Source organism: Pteronotus mesoamericanus, unplaced genomic scaffold (assembly GCF_021234165.1).
Source record: "Pteronotus mesoamericanus isolate MK-2021 breed Mesoamerican mustached bat unplaced genomic scaffold, CSHL_Meso_final contig_73, whole genome shotgun sequence".
NCBI lineage: Eukaryota > Metazoa > Chordata > Mammalia > Chiroptera > Mormoopidae > Pteronotus > Pteronotus mesoamericanus.
Window position 1 is genome coordinate 10783179 of NW_026555245.1, and position 20384 is coordinate 10803562.

Below are 20384 nucleotides of genomic sequence, written 5' to 3' on the forward strand. Positions count from 1 at the left end.
CAGGCATAGTAAGAGAATCTAAGAGCAAGATAAAGAACATTTCTTAACAGTTTGCTGCAATGAAACTGGGAGAGACTTAAAAAGGTGTATAAACAAGTAAATATTAAATATACACAGTAAGTCAGTAAAGGTTTTGACATCAGAGGCAGTAATTAGGGAAGAGCAAAGTACAAAACTTGAATCAAGGATATTATGGCAAGGTCTCCACCTTCCCACTAGGCCCTATCCTGGACCACCAGATGGGTCAGTTTGTCCATTCCTGGGAGCATCCTAAACTACCACCCCATTATGGTGTCATAAAAGCTACCACACAATTGAGCAAATAGTGATGAAGGGACCAGCAAGGTCAAGTCTAAGGAGTAAATCTTATTGTAGCAATTTTGAGGTCCCTCTGTCCACACGTGTTCATTTGGGATGCAGGCAAGCCTTCCTTCCTCTTTGGCATTTGCCCATTGGATTATAAGTTTCCTTTACGGAAGACAATTATGGAACTTACCACCCTCCCACACCCCTACCAGGAATCACCCTACAGGGATAATCTGGACTAGATGGGCATCTTTGCTTGGAAGCAGGGGTGAGTTTGCCTTAAGATGCCTTCAGACTTGAGAGGTACAAGAAGAGAACTCTTCTTCCAGAGAGTTTACATCAGGATTTTCATGATGCAGAACTGACCGACACCACTCATTACTAGTGGACATTGACCTAAGGGTCAGTTAGTTCTGGGAAACAAGGTCTTCATATTTGAAAGCTGAAGGAGCATTCCTAGGTTACAACATTTTCATAATGAAGGTAACAAACACATCACAGGAGATCACTTTCCCATTAAGAAAGCTATGAAATTTCAAAAGTTGCTCATCTCTGTATTTTTTCCTTTCATATTTCACTTTGTATTGTGGAGTTATGTTTACTGATGACTGATGGAGGTAATTAGAGGCAGACCCATATGTATATCTTTCCATCCGATTACTGTAGAGAAATTAACAGAAAGAAGAGGACAGACAGGGCCTGTATGGGGGTAGGCAGCTTTTATTCCAATCAATTTGCAAAATGTCACTGGAGAAGGTCTTAAAAAATAACTGAGAAATAAAACGCAAAATCACGTAATAATCAGGAATCAATCCAAATGGTTGTGAGTAAAGAATTACAACGAATGAGGTAGTGTCCTATCGCTGCCTGGAAAAGCAGAGGGATCCAAACCTGCATGAATCAAAAAGACCTCCTGAAAGCAAGGCCTGGGCTAAATGCTAAAAGGCGACAGGTATAGCAGCTTAACTCCACTTTAGTAAGACAAATCCCAAGACAGCTTATAAAACCATGGTCGGGAAAAGAGCATCGTAAAAAGGTGCTGACATCTAGCGTCAGCAGCACAGTGCTGGGTACCCCCAAAGTCAGACCTGTCCTGGACACAAATGAGTCACGTAGTATGCAAGGTACATTTTATTTGCTTCCTCATAATCTTTGTAATAACTCGACAGGCTACGTACTATGAAATGTCCCCATTTTACAAATAAGGGCATTAAGACAGAAAAAGTAAGGAATGTGTCTCAAGTTACCCAGCTAGTAAATAGTTCGACACCCAATGAAATGGATGCAGGCTAGTCCTGCAACCTGAACTCTTACTAATCACTTTGCTCTCTGCATGGAGAGCAGGGCATGTTAGGAAGCAGATCACACAGGACTTCTGTGCTTTTCATTCAGGCAACAAAGTTTGTGAGGAAATATTAGAACAGCACCTTTTGTACAGGGCTAGTTTATGTTAAATAAATAGAGTCTAATTGGAATTCTGGGTTTCCTTATGTACTTTTGTTTTTCATTTCAAATTAGCTGTCTTTGGAAAACTGAAGCACAGAAGCAAAGGCTCAAAAGGCAGTAGGGGGATACAAGGACAGAGGCACTGGGCTGAGAGTCAGATCTAGGTTCCAGTCCCTTCTCTGCCAGTAACTCACCAGGTGAAAGTGGACCATTCATTTGTCCTCAATAAAACTGAAGCTTAATCATGCCTAAGGCCACGTTAAATGCTGGAATGTCATGACCTGGACAGGCTTTTTCAATGAAATGATAACATTTACAAACACTTGTGTTCAGTAATCGGCTAATAGGCCTTTCTCTTTCCACATATTACTTGTGCATATAAATTTGTGATTTTCCCCTCTGCATGTCAAAGTGAAGGAGAGATAAATAAATCATGGCAGGCATGTGAATAGCACATACTATTTTCTTATCGTAGGACTCTCCGCTGCTGTAGGTGGTGGCCAGGGTGGAAGAACACTCTTCCAGGTACCAAGGCTTCTTTCCACTTTCGGCTGTGCTGCTGATGGAGATGGTATAGATGCTATTGGTGTAGCCGTCACAGGAGCAATGGTCTTTGCTCCTTCCGCCATTTCCCGACGCCCAGACAAAAACAGAGCCCAGGCCTCTCCGCCCCTGTTCACAAACAGAAACAGTTACAAAGTTAAATGATGGAAGACAAGGATCAGAGACTCTAGCTGAAGAGATCAAAATCAACAAGGCAGAATCGAATATTTGCAGGAGGGGTGTGATGTTATTTTAAGTAACATTCTGCATTTAAGCTGGCTTTTGAGGTAAGAGGAGTTGCTTTTAGAAACGAAAATAATCCAAGTAATGTACTTCATGGTAACTATGGTTAATAATATCGTATTGTATATTTGAAAGTTGCTCAGAGAGTAGATCTTAAAAGTTCTCATCTCAAGAAAAACATTGATACCTATGTGAGGTGATAGAAGTTCACTAGACTCACTAACAAGATCAATTCACAACATATACAAATACTGAATTGTTAATGTTGTGTATTTGAAACTAATATAATATTATATGTCAATTGTATCCCAATAAAAAAGGAACTAAAATAATTTTTTCCACACGACATTGTCATAGAAGTCACAAGAGCACCAATGATGAGAATAATAAGGGCTCACATTTATTAGGGACCCATCATGGACCAAGCACAATTCTAAATGTTTTCCATGAATCAGAATGAATTCTTCTAATAACCCTGTGAGAATGATACAACCTGTATCATACAGATGAACAACTGAGGTACAGAAGTCCAGTAATGTTCCTAAGGTCATATAGCCAGTAAAAGGAAGGACAAAATTTGAACTTAGACAGCCAGACACCAGAGTTGTGATATTATTAATCATAAATCACCACAGTCATATAATAATACTGCTTTAAATATTTATATCCACCATGAAGGGCATACTATTGTGCATCCTCATTTGACACATGAGGAACATTAGATGTAGAGAGGTTATGTATTTATCCTGAGATCACATTGTCAGCCAGTGGCAGAATTAGGTACTATATCCTCCCTTCTAGAGCTGTGCCTCCTCTGTGCATGGTGTGGGCACTAATTACAAAGGGATGTTAATAGAAGCTACCAGAAATAAAAGGATTTCAAGTTAAGCAAAATTAACAGGTTTCCTTACTGTAGAACTTCTAAGAGTCTTTCATAGTTGGTCAGTCACTGGAAAACTCTAAGAGGGTAGCACAATCTGAGGTAATTTCCAAACACATTTGATAGTAGATACCTTATGGAGTCACATTCTTTGGGCCAAACCTTGGCATAAACAAGAAGATTTTCCTAAGGTCATAAGATAATCAAGATAGAGCAAAGTAGAACATAGTGACTATTTGGCTCTATAAAATGAGGCCTTTGGGGAAAAAACAGAGAAATAAGCCTAGGGGAAGAGCATTTCCTGGAACAATTATAGCTGAGTCTATGAAAAAAATTTCTATTTTAAATCTAAAAGGCACCCTGGAGGATACCTGGACCAACTCCATCACTGTGCAGTTATGAGGTGAGAACCAAAGTCACATAGGGGTGGTGGGGACTCTTTCTTCCTTCCTCCCAGGCTCTAACTTTCTGTTCTTGGGTGTAGGGAAAAGTATTTGGGATGTTGTATTGGAACTTCTGGAAGAAGAGTCAAGGAAAGAGAGACGACAAAGAATCTGGAGTATCTGTGATGAACCATCTCTGCCCTTCAATCCTTAAGGAAGAGAATATTTATGACATGATTTGAATGATGTGAGCACAGATTTCTTTTTATCCCTCAATGTGGAAAAAATGCAATATGATTATGCCAGAATGGAAAAAATCATGGAGAGAGAGGAATAGTAACTTCTAGATGCTGTTGCCCAAGACAGCTGGGCCTGGTTTACTTTCCCTCACTTGCCCATCAAAATATTCATGAAATATAGAAAAAGATGCAAAAATCACCAAGCCATCATAAAGTAAGGATTATGTTCAATACTTTGTTAATCCCTAGATGGAACTGCCTCTCATTATGGTGTGGGTGGCCAGACTGAAAAATCCTAGTGACTAACTTATATCTAGACTTCAGAAATAAAACATCATAGTCAGAGAAGGAAGAAGGTTCCGGTACATCACCAAAACGTACCCTATTACATACTGAGGGGCTGTACTGTAAGCAAAAATTTGTTGGAGCCTTACCTAACAACATGTGAACAGAACATGTGAAATAATACAAAAAGCCATCTGGTTTAGACAGGACCATAAGAGATAATAGATTAAGAACCACAAAACAATGAGAAAGCACATCTAGTACAATTACATACATACACACACTTTTTTTATGTAAAATTATGACTGTACCTGTGTATAAATTCAGAAAAGATCTTTAAAAACTAATTCAATTTTTAAAGAATATTTAATAAGAAATTAGGCAGTACTTTTATGTTCATGATGTAGTGATAAATGTAGGATACAAAATGATATAGTATGGTCTCAGTTTAAAAAAAATGTATGTGTATATAAAGAAGTAATGTGTCTAAAGTTATATGCATAAAGCTACCACAAAGTGACAATGTACCAGAACTACACTCCTTGGTAAGATTAGGAAAAATTTTTATTTTCTTTTCATACCATCCTCCAGTGACCATGTATTATTTCTATAAACAAAAACAAACATGTTTATTCTTCTATTAAGAGGGAAAACATAGGACCAATTCTTAAGAAATAATGTTACTTTATGATCAAGAGGGGCTTTACACATAGAAGGTCCATTGCATACTAAAACCAACAGAGGCTAACATTTATAGAAACTTACTATGCACCAAGCACTGTCCAAACATTATTCTGCACAATTCGAGTCAACATCATCATCATTTTACAGATGAGCAAAGAGGTTCAGAAATGCTCACTAATGCCAGAGCCAGAGCTTGAAATCCAACTGGAACCAGAGTCTGAGCTGAGCCCTTGGCCGTTAAGAGCCACCTTCTTCTGGGCAAAAAAAGGGCTTATGTTTGCTATACTGTTTTTTAGCTGAAACTCCAATGTCTTCACTGAAGCTTGGCATTAGGATCTGAATGCAGACCAGCCTCCAAGTTCCCTTCAGATTTGTAGAATCAGAACTCAGGACCTATCTGAATATCCTCAAGGGAAGGGACATAGGTTCTGACTCCAAAGCCTCCCCTCCCCCCGAAATCTCAATCTGACAAAGGTTCCCTCAGAAGTATGACCACAAGTCCTTCTATTCTGGCAGCATTGACAGATGACACCACACTGGAGGACAATGACATTGTTCAGGGGCCCTCTGGAGATCCACTGGGTTGAGATAGCAGTTGGTTAATAGAATAGTGTGTCGCTGCTGCCCTGGAAACACCACTTCCAGACAGATGACATCCTTGTACCAAACAGATAATGTGATACAAGGACATAGTGAAGGGAAACTCGAAAGGATAGTATTGAGTCAGTAACCCATTCCTACAGCAGGCCCGCAAGGCCCTGGGAAGAGGGGTGTCCCTGGAGCTGAGACAGAGGGAATAATAGTTGAGAACTGCTCAGGGGACACACCAACCCCTATCAACCCTTCAGGGAGGGGGCCAGGGAAATATATACTGAGACCCAGTCTCCTCTTCTCTCTCCCATTTCCTGCCAGTGTATCCATCTCACTGGCCACACCCTAGCAGAAGCCAGAGGACCCAGGAGACCATAGACAGAGGACACAGAGGTCAGTACCCCTCAGCACAGAGCACATGGAGAGAAGGGGCAAAGGGATGTGGAGCGTTGAATGGGAGACATCAGGAATCATCCTTAAGGTGTGTAAGGGACTGAATTGTGTCCCCTACCTCCAGATTCCTGTGTTGAAGCTCTAACCTCTCAATGTGACTGTACTTGAAGACAGGTCCTTTAAGGAGGTAACAAAGGTTAAATGAGGTCCTAGGAGTGGGGCCCTAATGTAATAGGACTGGTGTCCTTATGAGAAAGAGAAGAGATGCCAGAAGGGCACCCACAGAGGAAAGGCCATGTGAAGATACAACGAGAAGGCAGCGAAATGCAAAGTGAGGAGAGATGTGTCAGCAGAACCCAGCCCTGCTGGTGCACTAACTATGGACTTCTAACCTTTTAGCCTCCAGAACTAGGAGAAAATATATTTCTGCTGTTTAAACCACCCAGCGTTTGTTAATCTGTTATGGCAGTCCAAGTTCACTAACAGAAGGTAAGAGGAGGAGAAAAAGGATGCCTCGCCCCCCATGGACGTACAGAATATACTGATGCTTCCATCATTCCACCCACGAGGTGACCTGACCTTTAGGCATGTGTGTATGGTTTATGATTAAAGACCCAGAAATAAACAGACTGAATTTGTGGGCTGAAAATGACATACAGGCAGCTGCTAAAGATCTATGAGGTTAATCTGAAACAATTAGCAATTCAAAGATTTATTCACTACAGATGCACAGGAAAGTTTCATTAGTGTGCAATATTCAGAAAACCAAAACATATGTGGTTAAAAAAAATCTGGACATTTTTCCAAAATTCAGAGTGATCTAAGAATTAAACCTTAATGGGGGATGCAGGAAGAAGGGAAGCTGGGCAGAATATTATAAAGAGAAAAGAATCTTGAGATACATATTTTCCCAAAATGTAGGAAGTACCATTTTCTAGTTTGGCAAAGTACTGTGATTATAATTGGTTATTTAAATATGGCTTTTGATGAGGAAAAAACCCTCCAATTTAATTGAGTGCTAAGTTAAAAGTCAGTAACCTAACTTAAGGCAGAATATATTGTGACATCCACACAGGACCCATTCAACCAAACTCCAAATACACTCTTTCATTGCGTATTTAATTGTGCATGTGTTTCTTCTTATGTATGCCCTACAAAAATCAATTTATAACACCCCACAGAGTTTTTATTAAAGGTGAAAGGAACTGGGTTTCCTTGTGGTTCAGGAGGTCAGAAAAGGCTACTTTATGCTAGGTTACCAATTAAATCATACACCCCAAGCCAGGCTTTGAGAGCTACAGAGTTTGATGGAACTAAGTTCCTTTCTTTAAAATGGCATCATAACTTTTCAGTCAATGCAGTTAGATGTTATTTTGGAATTGTAATATTATTTTCTTCTCCCATATTTCATAAAAAGTATTCTTAAAGGGCCATGAGTGACTGGAGACGTCTTGGGGACAGGAAAATTAATTACATGATCCAGCACTGGACCCAGAGAATAAAATGGGCCACTCTCCACCGAAACCCAAGGGAAATAATAAGACAGGTATGAGATGATTTTAAAGGAGTAAAAGAAAGAGATGTGGCCTCTGAGGGTTATGAATCTGGAGGTTAAGTGCTGCGTTTGTCAGAACAATCCTCTACAAACTGCTAACTGTATCAGGCCACCGTACCCTCCCCTGGAAAATAGGCTTGCCTGCCTCTTGTTTTTATGATCTACTCCATAGGTCAGAATGCCCGCTATAAAGAGTACACAGGTTTCACATGACTTTACTTCTGCTCTCAGAATATTAAATTACTGTATTCTCAGAATTGCAAAGATAAACAGAGGAACCACTTTATGTACTTTAAAACCAAACTGTCATAATTATGGTTTATGTGATTATTTGAGTGCAACCCACAGCTGGGTAATTCTACTTGTCTCTAAGCAAAAATCCCAGGACTGAAAATGGTTAACGATGGTAAGTAACAGCTCCCCAACGGTGATTTTGTCAGGCAGCCAACACACAAGTGAGTGTCTTCCACTAACACCTGCTGAAAGGCTGACCTTTGGCCTGGAGCCACCCCACTTGCTGTTCTCGATGTTCCCATTCCTGCCTTAGTGTTCTGCTCTCAAAGCTACCCATGCAGCACAAAATCACACTTGGAGGGGCTGTCTGAACACCCACACACTGACTTTCAAAAGCACTCTATGGGAGCCTTCACGGTTCTCATTCTACGTGACTTAGCCGACCAAAGGATGGTTGATGAGAGAAAAAGACTGAAAATACAAATGCATCTTTCTCTAAAGTACTTAAAGTGGAAGAAACAAGGAAGTCCTTTGTGAAGGGTAATCTATTGGGTTGGCTAAAAAGTTTGTAAGATTTTTTCCATAAAATAAAAGACACATTTCTTCATTTTCACCAATAACTTTATTGATTTGGATATTTGAGTGTTAGCTATCTCTCACTATTGGCTTCCAGTGGGTAGAGGCCAGGGGTGCTGCTAAATGTCCTCCAATGAATAAGACAGCCGTAAAGCAAAGGATTATTTGGCCAAAATACCAATAGTACAAGAAACTTCACAAACCACTTTTGACACATTCTATCAGTCACAGCCCCTTCTCCATATATTGCACAAATAATTATTTTTTTGCATTTCAGTTGTGTTTTTACCTTTCTTGAAATAATGTAGCATAATACACTGAAAATATTGCATGTTCACTTCCATCTTCAATATTAAAATGGCTGCAAAAGAACTCACCAATTTTGGTATGTTTTTTAAATGCACACTGATATGACAGCTGTCACAATACAATCTAACAAGATTGTTTTGAATGAAGTTAAAGACAACTAAGCACTACTAGAGCCATTGTACAGAAAAAAACCCTAAACAAACGTTTTGGCCAGCGCATTGTCTCTCCCCACTTTTATCTTCTGCCTTTTCTCATGTGACTTCACTTCCTCCCCACTGCAGCCTCACCTGTCTTTGCCACCCCACGTCAGGCTTCCTGTAATCCGATTTGCCATATACACAATAGGTGTGTAAGCCATGCATATTAAGCAATTTTTTATGTTCTGTTGACTTTTTAATAATACACTGAAAATGAGTTGCAGTTATCAGTGATCATATTAATTTTACCATACACAAATGAAAATCCATTCTATATGCTTCCTGAGCACATCAAATGCAGTGACTTCTGTTTTAAAGGAACAGAGAGCCTCATAGGAATCACAGCGGCTGGGGACGAGGTGTCACAAGCATTTCTGGTAAAATGACCAAGTTTTACATGTCACAACCTTCACTGAGGGTCGTTTCACAGTGTCATTCTGTTCTAGTACATGAATGAGTTGCCTGATACATTGAATTCAAGGAACCTGCAGGTGACTTTAGCTTGGTTTTCTAAAAGAAGCTGTCAAGAGATGGGGACAAAAGACTAGTGAAAAGAATAACTAATCAATGCTACAGATGTAAAACGTGCCCAGACCCAGGTTCCTGATAAAGGGCTACTTTTATGTTTATTGTATGACTAGAAAGAAAAACAAACAGAGTTGCTTATCCGCCACATCTGCCAGGATGTAAATTCAGGAGCACATCAACTGGACAGAGGCTCGAGAGAATCAATCCTGTCATCAGAGCTTCAGAAGGGGTGGCGCTGAACGTCTGCACACATAACACAGCTTCTTACACTTTATCACCACAAGGCCCAATGGTGTGAGGCTTGCCTGCTGACAGCAGCATTACAACAGCAGAGATTTCCTTTTCTCTATTTTTAAAACATAGCTGAAAGAAGAAAATCACTCTTTCATGGAGAAAGTGTAGTAGAATATCTAGTGGGAAATAAAAACCAGGTGTGTTTACTAATGGAAGTAAATATACTTTCAAGCAAAAAAATTTATTTCTATTAACCTTTGGGTATTCTGTATATGTAGGAACTTCACATAATAAACACTTGGAGCTGAATAAAGCGCTATGGATATTACTTAAAACTGGACATATAAGAGGTTCGTGCAGTGAAATTTTAAGTTTCTACATAAGGAAACTAAGGAAATGAAGGTGACAGAACCAGTTGGTGGCAGGGCTGGGATCAGACGGATCCAGTCTCACCTCCACTAGCACTGATAATCCCCACGGACTAGTACTGACACTGGGTGTCCCTAAAAATGCTTCACAACATGGCTTAGGGAAACACTCCTTACTGAACAACAGTGGATTAGAGGAGAAGTCCCCCAAAACCTCCTCCTGTCATCTTTTGCTAAATCAACAATCCCAAAATAAGTGTTTGCCTTGTATTTTCTATCTATGGCCAGTTCATATTGTTCAAGTCACCATTATTTCTCAAAACCTGTCTTCCTCATATGACTCACTGAAACCTCAGCAAGGCTCAGGCCATTTACTTCCGGTCTCTCCCACTGCCCTCCCAGCTCCAAGCCCTGTTCCAGATGTTTTGCCCTGGCCTGGGGCCTGTTACCATGGGATGGGGGAGGGGACATGCAGATCAGGTGTCTCAATCCCTCATTCCAAGCAGCTAAAAAAGTACATGTGAATCTTAGTCCTCTCTGGAATAAGCAAAATCAATAGTTAACAGTACCAACACAGCTGTTCTGGGTACAGCCACCATCGCAGGAACCCCATTTTGGGGAGGAAAAAAGACATACCTGCCAAAAGTTTCTGCATCTTGGCTCATCCGAGAGGAATGGCAAAGCCATCTCATATTGTCAGGAGAGCCGAGTTTATGAAATTGAGGAGGACATGTCCAATATCAACATTAATTACTTAATTTGAAACTGCTCAGAAAGATACTACCACCTTGAAATTCATATTGAAGGAGAAATTGAAAAATTCCTTTCATACAGAATAAAAACATTATCAAAAAGGGTATGAAAGGAATTTCTCGTAAATGTTTGGAAAGGCACTTAGAAAGGATAGAGGGATACTCCAGCAATAACGAAAAGTTTATACTGTTTTTGAACTTAGTTCTAGGTGACACAATGCCTCGCATGGACTGGTTCCAACTGCCAGCTCAACTCTAGGAGGGCAAGAAGCAAGCTGCCCCTCTCCAAAGCTCACCATGGGGCTTGACCATCACTGGCCCCCACTCCATGAAGCAATGACCTTTACCTTTCAAAGAATAGCTAATAATATTTAAAAACCCAGCCCTCTACATTTTCGTCCCATAAACACAATCCCGATTTATCGCAAGTTACATTTTGGGGAAAAAATTACAATTAATATGTGGCTTATATTATTTACAAAATCCTGTGGTCCTTAACGATGCATCAGATGTGGCCCTTCCTCTAAGGACACCAGCAGTCGGACTGAGCACTTTACATGTGAGATCTCAATCAGTGTTCACGACAGCTTCCTAAAGTATTATCATAGCCTTTTCTCAGGGAAACAGAGATCTGATACCTTAGTTACTTGTCCCAGATCAAAATTCTAGAGAGAAACCTCAGGTTTTAACCCCGCTCGCAGCGACTTCAAGGCATCATCACACGCTGCATCCAGGGAGGAAGAGAGACAATGTAGTAGTGAATTTCAGAATATGCCAAATCAGTTGCCTGGATGATAAGTTCTCTAAAAGTTCAGAGAAGACAGAGGTCCCTGTTGCAGTGTTCACAGGCCCCTCTGATGCACTTGACAGGAGCAGATATGACACATGGTGGCTTGGAAGGCGGCAGACCCCAGTTGGAACTGCAGTCATGCTTCCTAATGACCAGGATGCCTACTCTGCCAAGGGTTAGTTTCCAAATCTATGAACTGGGTTAGATTTGATGAGAATTATTCCAATGCCCAACTTAAATGGCGATCAGAATTAAAAATCAGGATAATGATTGTAATCTTGAATATTAAGTTTTATTGTTTTCATCTTAAAGATGAAGACTCTAGGCTCAAGTTAGGTGAAAAAAAAAATCTTCTGTAGAAGCCATACATACTTCAAAATCATTTGATATCATCAACTCAGTTCAATTTATCCTTGTTTATTACAGAGTGGCTTTTCTTTTCCAGGTGCTTCCATGTTTCACTGTAAAACATTGATTGGTCTGTCTTCCCCATGTGCTTTCTCAAATCTATGTTTAGAATCACAGACACTCAGGGCTGGAGTGGGCCCTAACCTGGCCTAATCCAGCTCCCGTTTGATTCTGTACTGTCTGGATAACAGGGGCCTCCACACCCGACTAGGACAACTGCTGTGACAAGGACTTCACTCACTCCCCAGGGGGCCCAGTAGTCACTATAAATAGAACAAAACGAACTAAAAGGAAAAGAGAACTGCTACTGATACCTAGTTAATCCATGAATAGAACACAGGGATTTAGAATGGAATTTGCAGAAGTTAGTATAAACTATTTACCAATTTAAGAATGAATCTCTAAACTAAAACTGAAAGCGAGGTGACAATAAATCTTTAACATTTGCACCTACACAAAGCTAGAGGAGATTTGTGCTCCTTCCCATAAAAATACATCACAATTCACAATCACAGAGTAATCTAAATCTGACACTTGGATATCAAGTAACTTTGTGAAGATGACAGCAAGTGAAACTGCATATGTATTTATGAAAGGCATACAATTCTTTGTTTGCAAAATAGATAATCTTATATTGGGTTCACTTGGCAATTCACTTCATAGCTTTGTTGGAACTCTTAAGAAACAGAGTCCCACCAGCATGTAGTTAGATCCTAAGGGAGGACTTTTAAAACAAACTTCAGTTAAAATCAATTTTCATTAAGTGGAACCAATATGAAATAAACTCCCTTGTTTATCTTCCCCTACCCATACATCATTCCAAAGTTTTATAACATGTGCCAACTAATTCAACAGCAATCTGTCATTTATTAAAATGTAAACTGGTACCAATCCTGCTACAGCTGGGTGTATATCAGATAAAAACATACCCCTCCCAAATTAAATTGGTTAATTTTATTACGATTATTATTACTGCTGTATTATACAAGCTGATTATACCTCCTCTTTTTCCCCCTCCTGGTGAACATATGCCTTTAATTTAAGGGTGGAGAAATGTGTGTGTGTGTGTGTGTGTATGTGTGTGTGTGTGTCTGTGTGTGTGTGTGTCTGTGTGTGTGAGCACACACGTGCACACACTTGTGTATCAGAGACAATCTGTGATTGTACAGCAACCATCTGCTTTCAGCAAATATTCTAAAATATCTAATCAGTTGTAAAATCTGGTGACTCAAAAGGAAATTGGTGATGGGAAGGGCATATACTAATCAGACCTCATAAGAGACTCAACAGCCAGGGATGTGCCAATAAATGTTCATCAAATGCCCTGTTTCCATCTGGATGCCTGGATAGAAGAGTAGAGTGAAATAGGGAAATAAAAAGGACACAGTTCCAACAAGGAAATTAGGAGTCAGTGACTGTGATTTCACCTACTTTTATTTCTTACCCTTGACATTGGTTCTGTTTTGAATGCTTTAATCCCAAAGTCTAAAAAGCTCAAAGACAAATAACCTGGAATTGAAAGTTTACTTGTAGATAAAATGACAAAGAAAACTCTGTAAGCTGAGATCCTACAACATCTATGAGCTACTCAATTTCTCCAGATAAAAGATTAAGATAAATGCCAAACCAGTATGTAGTGGCTACTTAAGAAATACTTCCTGAGTACAAATAATAAGGGAAGTACTGGTAACCTTAACATAGCATTTTCTGATTATGGGGAAAGGAAAAGATTTGATTCCAAGTTTTTTTGCTCATTTTCAATAGGATATAATTAAACACAACTGTCAGGAAACTGTAAAGTGTTGTTAATGCATTAGATACCTGCTGATGAATATCAAATGCACCAAATATTATTAAAGTTTAATAACCGAAGGGGTACAAAAAAAGATGACTGCAAGGCAACTAGGCTGCACACAATAAGTTTTGTTACTGTGTGGTGTTTAGCCTGTCCTCCTTATTGCTTATCAGATTCTATTCAGAGAAGAAACTTCGGTAGTTTCCTTGCACTTAGGACATTTATTCATCATTATATGGTGAGCTCCCCTAAGACAAGTGCTGTGTTTCTCATCTTTCACTGTTACCTAGCAAAGTGCCTGGAATATTATAACTACCCAGGGAATGTCTCCCGAATGCAATCAAGAATAAGTGAATGAATACAGAATCTGTCAAAGAAAACTTTAGGGAAATAGCTTCTTATTCTGACACCAAACCTTGGGTCACCCATATATGAAACACTATCAGTTGACTCACACATTTTATAAAACTGCTTTTCTATTTAGAACTGCCTGGGTAGATGAAGTCAAGAGTTTCCCCTGAGGGAAATCTTTGCCAGTCATACCAAGGAGTCAGGCCAAAGGATCACCATGGTTAAATGGAATTGTGTCAGTTTGAATGAGAGCAACCTTTAAACTGTCCTTTCCTAAAATGACATGGAAGATTGCAATTCTGAGACCCCTGGTAAAATTGTGAGAGGTCTACGTTCCTTCCTAGGGGGCTTAGAATGTGCTTTGTTGATCACCCAGAGTGGTGATGAGTTTTAAAGAGAACACAAATGACAAGATTTACATAGAAGACATACTTCCCTGGCTGCCATGTTGATGCTAATGTGAAAGTTGAAGCTCAAGCTGGGAAGATGGAAATTTTGGAAGTACTCTCTTGCCCAAGCCTATGTGAGAGATGTTGGTTCTAATCATGAGAGCAAGCGGGCAGATTCCACAGAGTTTTAGGAAGTAGCAAAACAAAGAAAGACATATTAGATGACTAGGATGAGGAAAAGAAGAAATCACAAGTTTTAGGAAGGGAGAAAGGGTGAATGGTAGTAACATTTACAGGTAAATAAATAAAAAAGGTTGGTAAAAACAACTCAGCCACTAAAATTATTTCCAGTTCCAACATTCTGACTCTAAAAGTCTAGTGAGTTTAGCTGAATTTTCATAAAGTTGCTCCAAAGAATTTAAAATGAAATTAACTTAACAGCAATCTTAAAAAATCATGAAAATAAAAGCTTCTGTGTGCTCAAAGTTTAGAACATTGATTAAATAAAGTTAAGCTTTACTACAGGAGTTCTCAGAGCCTTTAATATACTTTTAAATTTCCAAAGGGAACATGTAATGAGTGCTGTTTGTCAAGTGATTTGACAGCAAAATCAACCCCCTACTTTTTTTTAAAGCATTTTTTTAATTAGTGTGTTTGGATTAAATTTTAGAAAATACCCTTTTGGATATTTTGTCCCATTTATTTTGCCCATTCCTTAATAATAATAACAAGATCATATACTTACCTTCCCAAAGGATCACTCAGTAATATGGACTTGATTTAACCCAGAAATTTCAAACAATCAAGACTTTTTACAGTATTTTGCATGATTAATCAAGTTTTCACTTTTACTACCCTTGACTTTGCAGTGGTGATAATGATTAAGGTTTATAACAGAATAGAGACTTTACTATGTTTCAGGAACTTTGCCTTGTATTTTACAGGCACTAAACATATAATCCTCACAACAGTCCTAAAAAGTAATTACTAGCATTTAGGTCCATTTTATAGAGGAACAGACTGACCCTCGGAGAGGCTAATTAACTTGAACAAGGTAAGAAAGTATTAAAACACACTGTACAGTCTGAGTCCAGAGTCGGAGTACATTAATCACCAGACTATAAAACATATATTAATAACTCATTTCCAAATTAGTAACATAAAACAATGCAAGTGTAATCCTTAAATAAATTCATTCAGTATATGCAGCAAGCTGGCATGGAAGTCACTGACCCATCCATTCATACATTCACTCAGTAACTCTCTAAACAGACACTGTTTTAGGTACCTGGAATACACAGAGAACAAAACTGTCACACTATGGGCCTCTCTGGAGGAGAAAATTAATCAACTACTAAATCTAATAAATAAAAGGAGGGATAATAATTGCCAAGAAAGTGTTCTGAAGCGTTGGGAGTACATGTGTTATATTGCAGATGGGAAGAAGCAGGCTGGCCTCCTTGTTCGCACAAATTATATATGACAATTCAGACAAGAGCACCGGGTTTTTACATAAGGAGATCACCGTGACTTTGGTAAGAGCAGCTTTAGGGGAGTAATAGGTCAGAGCCCTGATGTAGTGGCATCAAGAGATCATGGAAAAAAAGAGCTTGTAGAGACAAGTATGAACAATGTTTTCAAGGAATTTTGTTCTAATGGGGAAAAAAAGAAATGAGGCCATAATTGGAAGGATAGAAGGAGGCAAAAGAGGGATTGTCTTCTCTCTCTCTCAGGAGTTTAACAATATGAATGTATGCAAATGGCAATGGCACAGGTGAGAGGGCAATTCTGATGACGAAGGAAAAGACAGTTAATTGGGCAATATCTTTGATGAAGTGAGAAAGGGTGGCATCAGTGAAGAAATGGAGGAGCTGGACAAGGTTAGAACATGAGCAATTCACCACAGGAACAGGAGGAAAGCTAGAGGACATGGTCACAGATGAAGGAGGGAAGTCAGATGTGACAAATAAAATGGAAATGACAACATGTAAAAAATCTATTAGATTTCTTAGAGGCCCACATTCTGACTTCTTTAGCTATGCTGAATATTTTCTATAAAATTGGGGATAACAGTATCCATTTTATGTGATCATTGTGAAGATTAAAAATGATCTATTTAAGGGAATAACAGAATCACTACAGTGTAACAGACTGCCAAATGTCAAATGTTTGGCTGTACCTTCATCATAATCATTAAGTGTATGCAGCCCAGGTCATATACCTCTAATTCTTGCATGTAATTTTATACTCCTCAGCATCACAAAAAATGCAACCTTTGGAAGAAAGAGCAAGCTGTCAACTGTGACATGGTTTGTTCAACATAGTTTCTTCAACGCAATTTTGGTACATTAATTCTAAGGGGCCTATAAATTGAATCAATTCTGATTTTGTTAAAGTCTTTGAAAACAGTGTTACATTCTCCTGAGCCAATGCTTATCTTATAGTAAACAAACAGAAAGCAATTTGAAATCCCGTATTTGCTACGTTTTTTGATTAGCAAGCAGAAGGAATGGATGCAATCAATACTTGGACTCCCTGAGCAAAATTTATTTATTTCCCTAGTGAAAATCTCTCTTGATACTTATACTTCTCTCTCACCACCCACCTCTCTAGTTGTCTTGATATTGTCGCCACCCTTGTCCAACTCATTATCAGCTCTCTGCTGGACCATTTCAACCTTCTACTCTTGCCTCTTCTCCCTTACCCCAAGTAAAGTACATTCTCTACATAGCAGTGCCCTTTTAAAATTGTGTATCCCATCAGGCCACGACTCTGCTGAAAACCTCCAGCAGATGGCTTTCTGTAACAGAATAAAATGTGAGCATCCTGCATGGTTTAGAGAGCCCTGCTGAGCTAGCCCTTGCCTACCTCTCCAACCTACCTCCTACCGCCTGATCTCTGCCCCGTTGCCCCCAAAGCCCAATTTAGCATCCTGTTCTGTGAGTACATCCACACCATTCTCCACTCACGGTGCTTTGCTCTTGCTGTTCCTTCTGCCGCATTTCTTCATGTGACTGGCCTCTTATCACTTACGTCTCCATTCATATATCACCTGCTCAAAGAAGACTCTCCACCCTCCTAACCAAAACAGTCCTGTCCTCTCTAAGTCCCTGGTTTTATTTCTCCCATCACACTTACCCTTAGCTCAAATAATCTTCTGTTTTCTGTCATGTTGCTAGAATATTGAGACTTCTATGTACTGCATATAAAACTTAGATGCCTTCTTTAGTCTTTTATCTATAGTATATAGAAAGTGAGAGCTTAATAAATTTAATAGAAAAAATAAATTCCAGTTGTTACATTTTTGTAGATGATATAGTTAAAACTCCAAGAGGCCAGAGCAACTTTCAACTGTCATGTAGATTTCCCCTAGCTACCTAAAAGCGTTAGTTTATTAGTCATTTATTCCTTCATTACTTAAATCACTCAACCAATAATAATTTATTTCTCTATTGCATCCTGTAATCTAACTTTGTTTAAACTATTTATCCAATTATTCTTTATACATTTGAAAATACATAGTATATAAAGAACACAAATTAGAATAACCTCAAAAAACATACTGTCTCATTTGATGCCTGATAACAGAGGAGTAAAACGTTTCTTTTTCCAGGAAAAGACTCTCTGATATACTGCTTTAATGATACTAAATTACCTATTTATGGATATTTAGAGAAACATTTCTTGGGAAATATAAATAAATTCAAGACTACAAACATGGATAACTGAAATGAATTTATTCAAGAGGTTATCTCAATGAAATTAAAGATATGCTTTTAAGGACAAGTGAAATTGAAGGTGAGCACAGGTATAGGGAGAACAAAGTAAACAACATTATAAAATTCAGAAAGTTTATGCAGACTTCTACCATATTGTTTCTTATCTGCCACTACAAGCAACTCAATGGAATATTTCAGAACTCTACAGTATAGAAATGGTAGGGAAGTGAAGAATGGAGGACTGATGAGAAATATAGTGTTTTGGAAGAGAACGATCTTTTCTATGGTGGAAAACTTAAAAGTAAAAGTTATTTCTGAGCACTGATTATGTTCCAGGTATTGCGCATTATCTTCTCATTTAACACTCATAGTATCACTGTAAGTAAGTACAATTATTGCTCTACATCAGATGAGGAAAAGAAAGGAGAGAGGTAATTTGATGTATATCAGATCAGACAGCAGTAAATAAAAGACGCTGGAGTCAACTGGAGCCTAAGTCTGAATGAAGCCTATGTGTATTAAATATGTAAAAACCATGTCTTGTTGATCTTACCACACTTAAATAGGTCACTGCTGCTCTTCCACAATTGGATGTGCAATGCTAGGAGCCAGGGAATAATTTGTTTTTAAGAGTTTTTATTGTAGTTCATTACTACCTTAACTTTAAAAGTAAGTGGTTTATTCTAAAACTAAAATTTCTCTTTTCCCTCCAGATGAAAACCTCAAAAGTTTCTCAGTAGAATGTTGAATGAATTATGGGCTCTCCATACTCCAAAAATTTTAAAACAGTACAATAAATGAGCTATGTCCTTATGAACTGTTCCGGAAGGACTGCCCATGATACACTGTTAGGTAGGTGGAAATAGCAGTGTGCAGAGACAAGAGATCCCCATTTGGAATACGAATGGGCTAGGACTATGTAAAGATGTAGTCCAAACCTTTAATACTGGTTATCTAGTTGGGTGGGTAATCTATTTTTAATTTCATCTTTAGAGTATGATTGATTATAATAAGCATGTGTTGTTTTTGTAATTAATTATGAGTTTGGGCATTAGCAGGGTAGCGCAGTTGGTTGGAGCATTGTACTAATATGCCAAGGTTGTGGGTTCAATCACCAGTCAGGAAACATATAAGAAACAACCAATGAATGCATAAATAAGTGGAACAACATATTGATTTTCTCTATCCCTTTTTCTCCCTCCTTCATTTCTAAAATCAATAAATAAAAAAAATTAAAAATAGTGAGTTTGGAGTAAATTTTCTTTAAATTACTTATTCCTAATATAGTCTTCCTATACAACTTCCAATAGCTTTCTCAGGTGATCTTGTTCCTAATCGTAATCTCTTTTTCCTTCAACCAAAATACCATATTTTTATGTGTTTTACACACTGAACTTCCAGTTAAGATTTCCATTGAATGAAAGATTCCCTAGCTAGAAAAAATTTAAAAATCATTGGTCCATATCATCTGTTTCAATGACAGCCATTGAATATGGGCATTTTCTCTCTATATGTACACTCATGAGTTATGTGCATTTGTAATATAAATATATATTATTCATGAGAAATTCCAGATTGCTCTTTATTATATCAAGAGCCATACACATAAAATTTGAAAATCAAATATAAACTACACTTGATTTATTTAGCTTGAATGATCATTTTATTGATGGCACAGAGAGGGAGAATAGTAATCTGCAGTCCAGAGGTTTAGTAATGAAATCACCAGATTACTTGGAGTAATTCATTTCGTGTTCAGACACGTTGAAAGGAAAATACTAGGCAATGATTTAAAACATTATCCTATTGCTCAAAAGGGCTCCAATGTAGCTGAAAATTGTCAGAGCAAGAAAGTATGCCTTCCCCAAATCCAAACTATCTTTTAGTTAGGAAGTACATTCATAATAAGCGTGTAAGCTTTTCCCTCCAGTCTATTCCAGAGTAACCAAGAGCCAACTTAGCTCAGTCTCCTGATTAAAACTCTAACACCAGCCCCACAAAGGTGTATCATTGCTCTTTGTATTCCAGCTGCAACATTACATTTATCAACTGCATGCATTCCATGCCAAAATCTGGGCTGAATGTGTAACAACCCTATGGTTAGCACAATTTGTGGTCAATTAAATTAAATGCAACAAGCAATTTACTGAGTAGGCACTGAAGTTCCATGTACACTATGCGTTTTG

At 38.5% G+C, this 20384-nt stretch overlaps 1 protein-coding gene across 1 annotated transcript in view; it reads right to left on the reverse strand.

The window, feature by feature from the left end:
* The window catches only part of PCSK5 (proprotein convertase subtilisin/kexin type 5), a 413154-nt gene that overhangs the window by 231362 nt on the left and 161408 nt on the right, over nucleotides 1-20384 (reverse strand). The window contains 1 exon segment of the mRNA XM_054583010.1: nucleotides 2212-2424. Within this exon segment, the coding sequence (XP_054438985.1) occupies nucleotides 2212-2424 (213 nt within the window).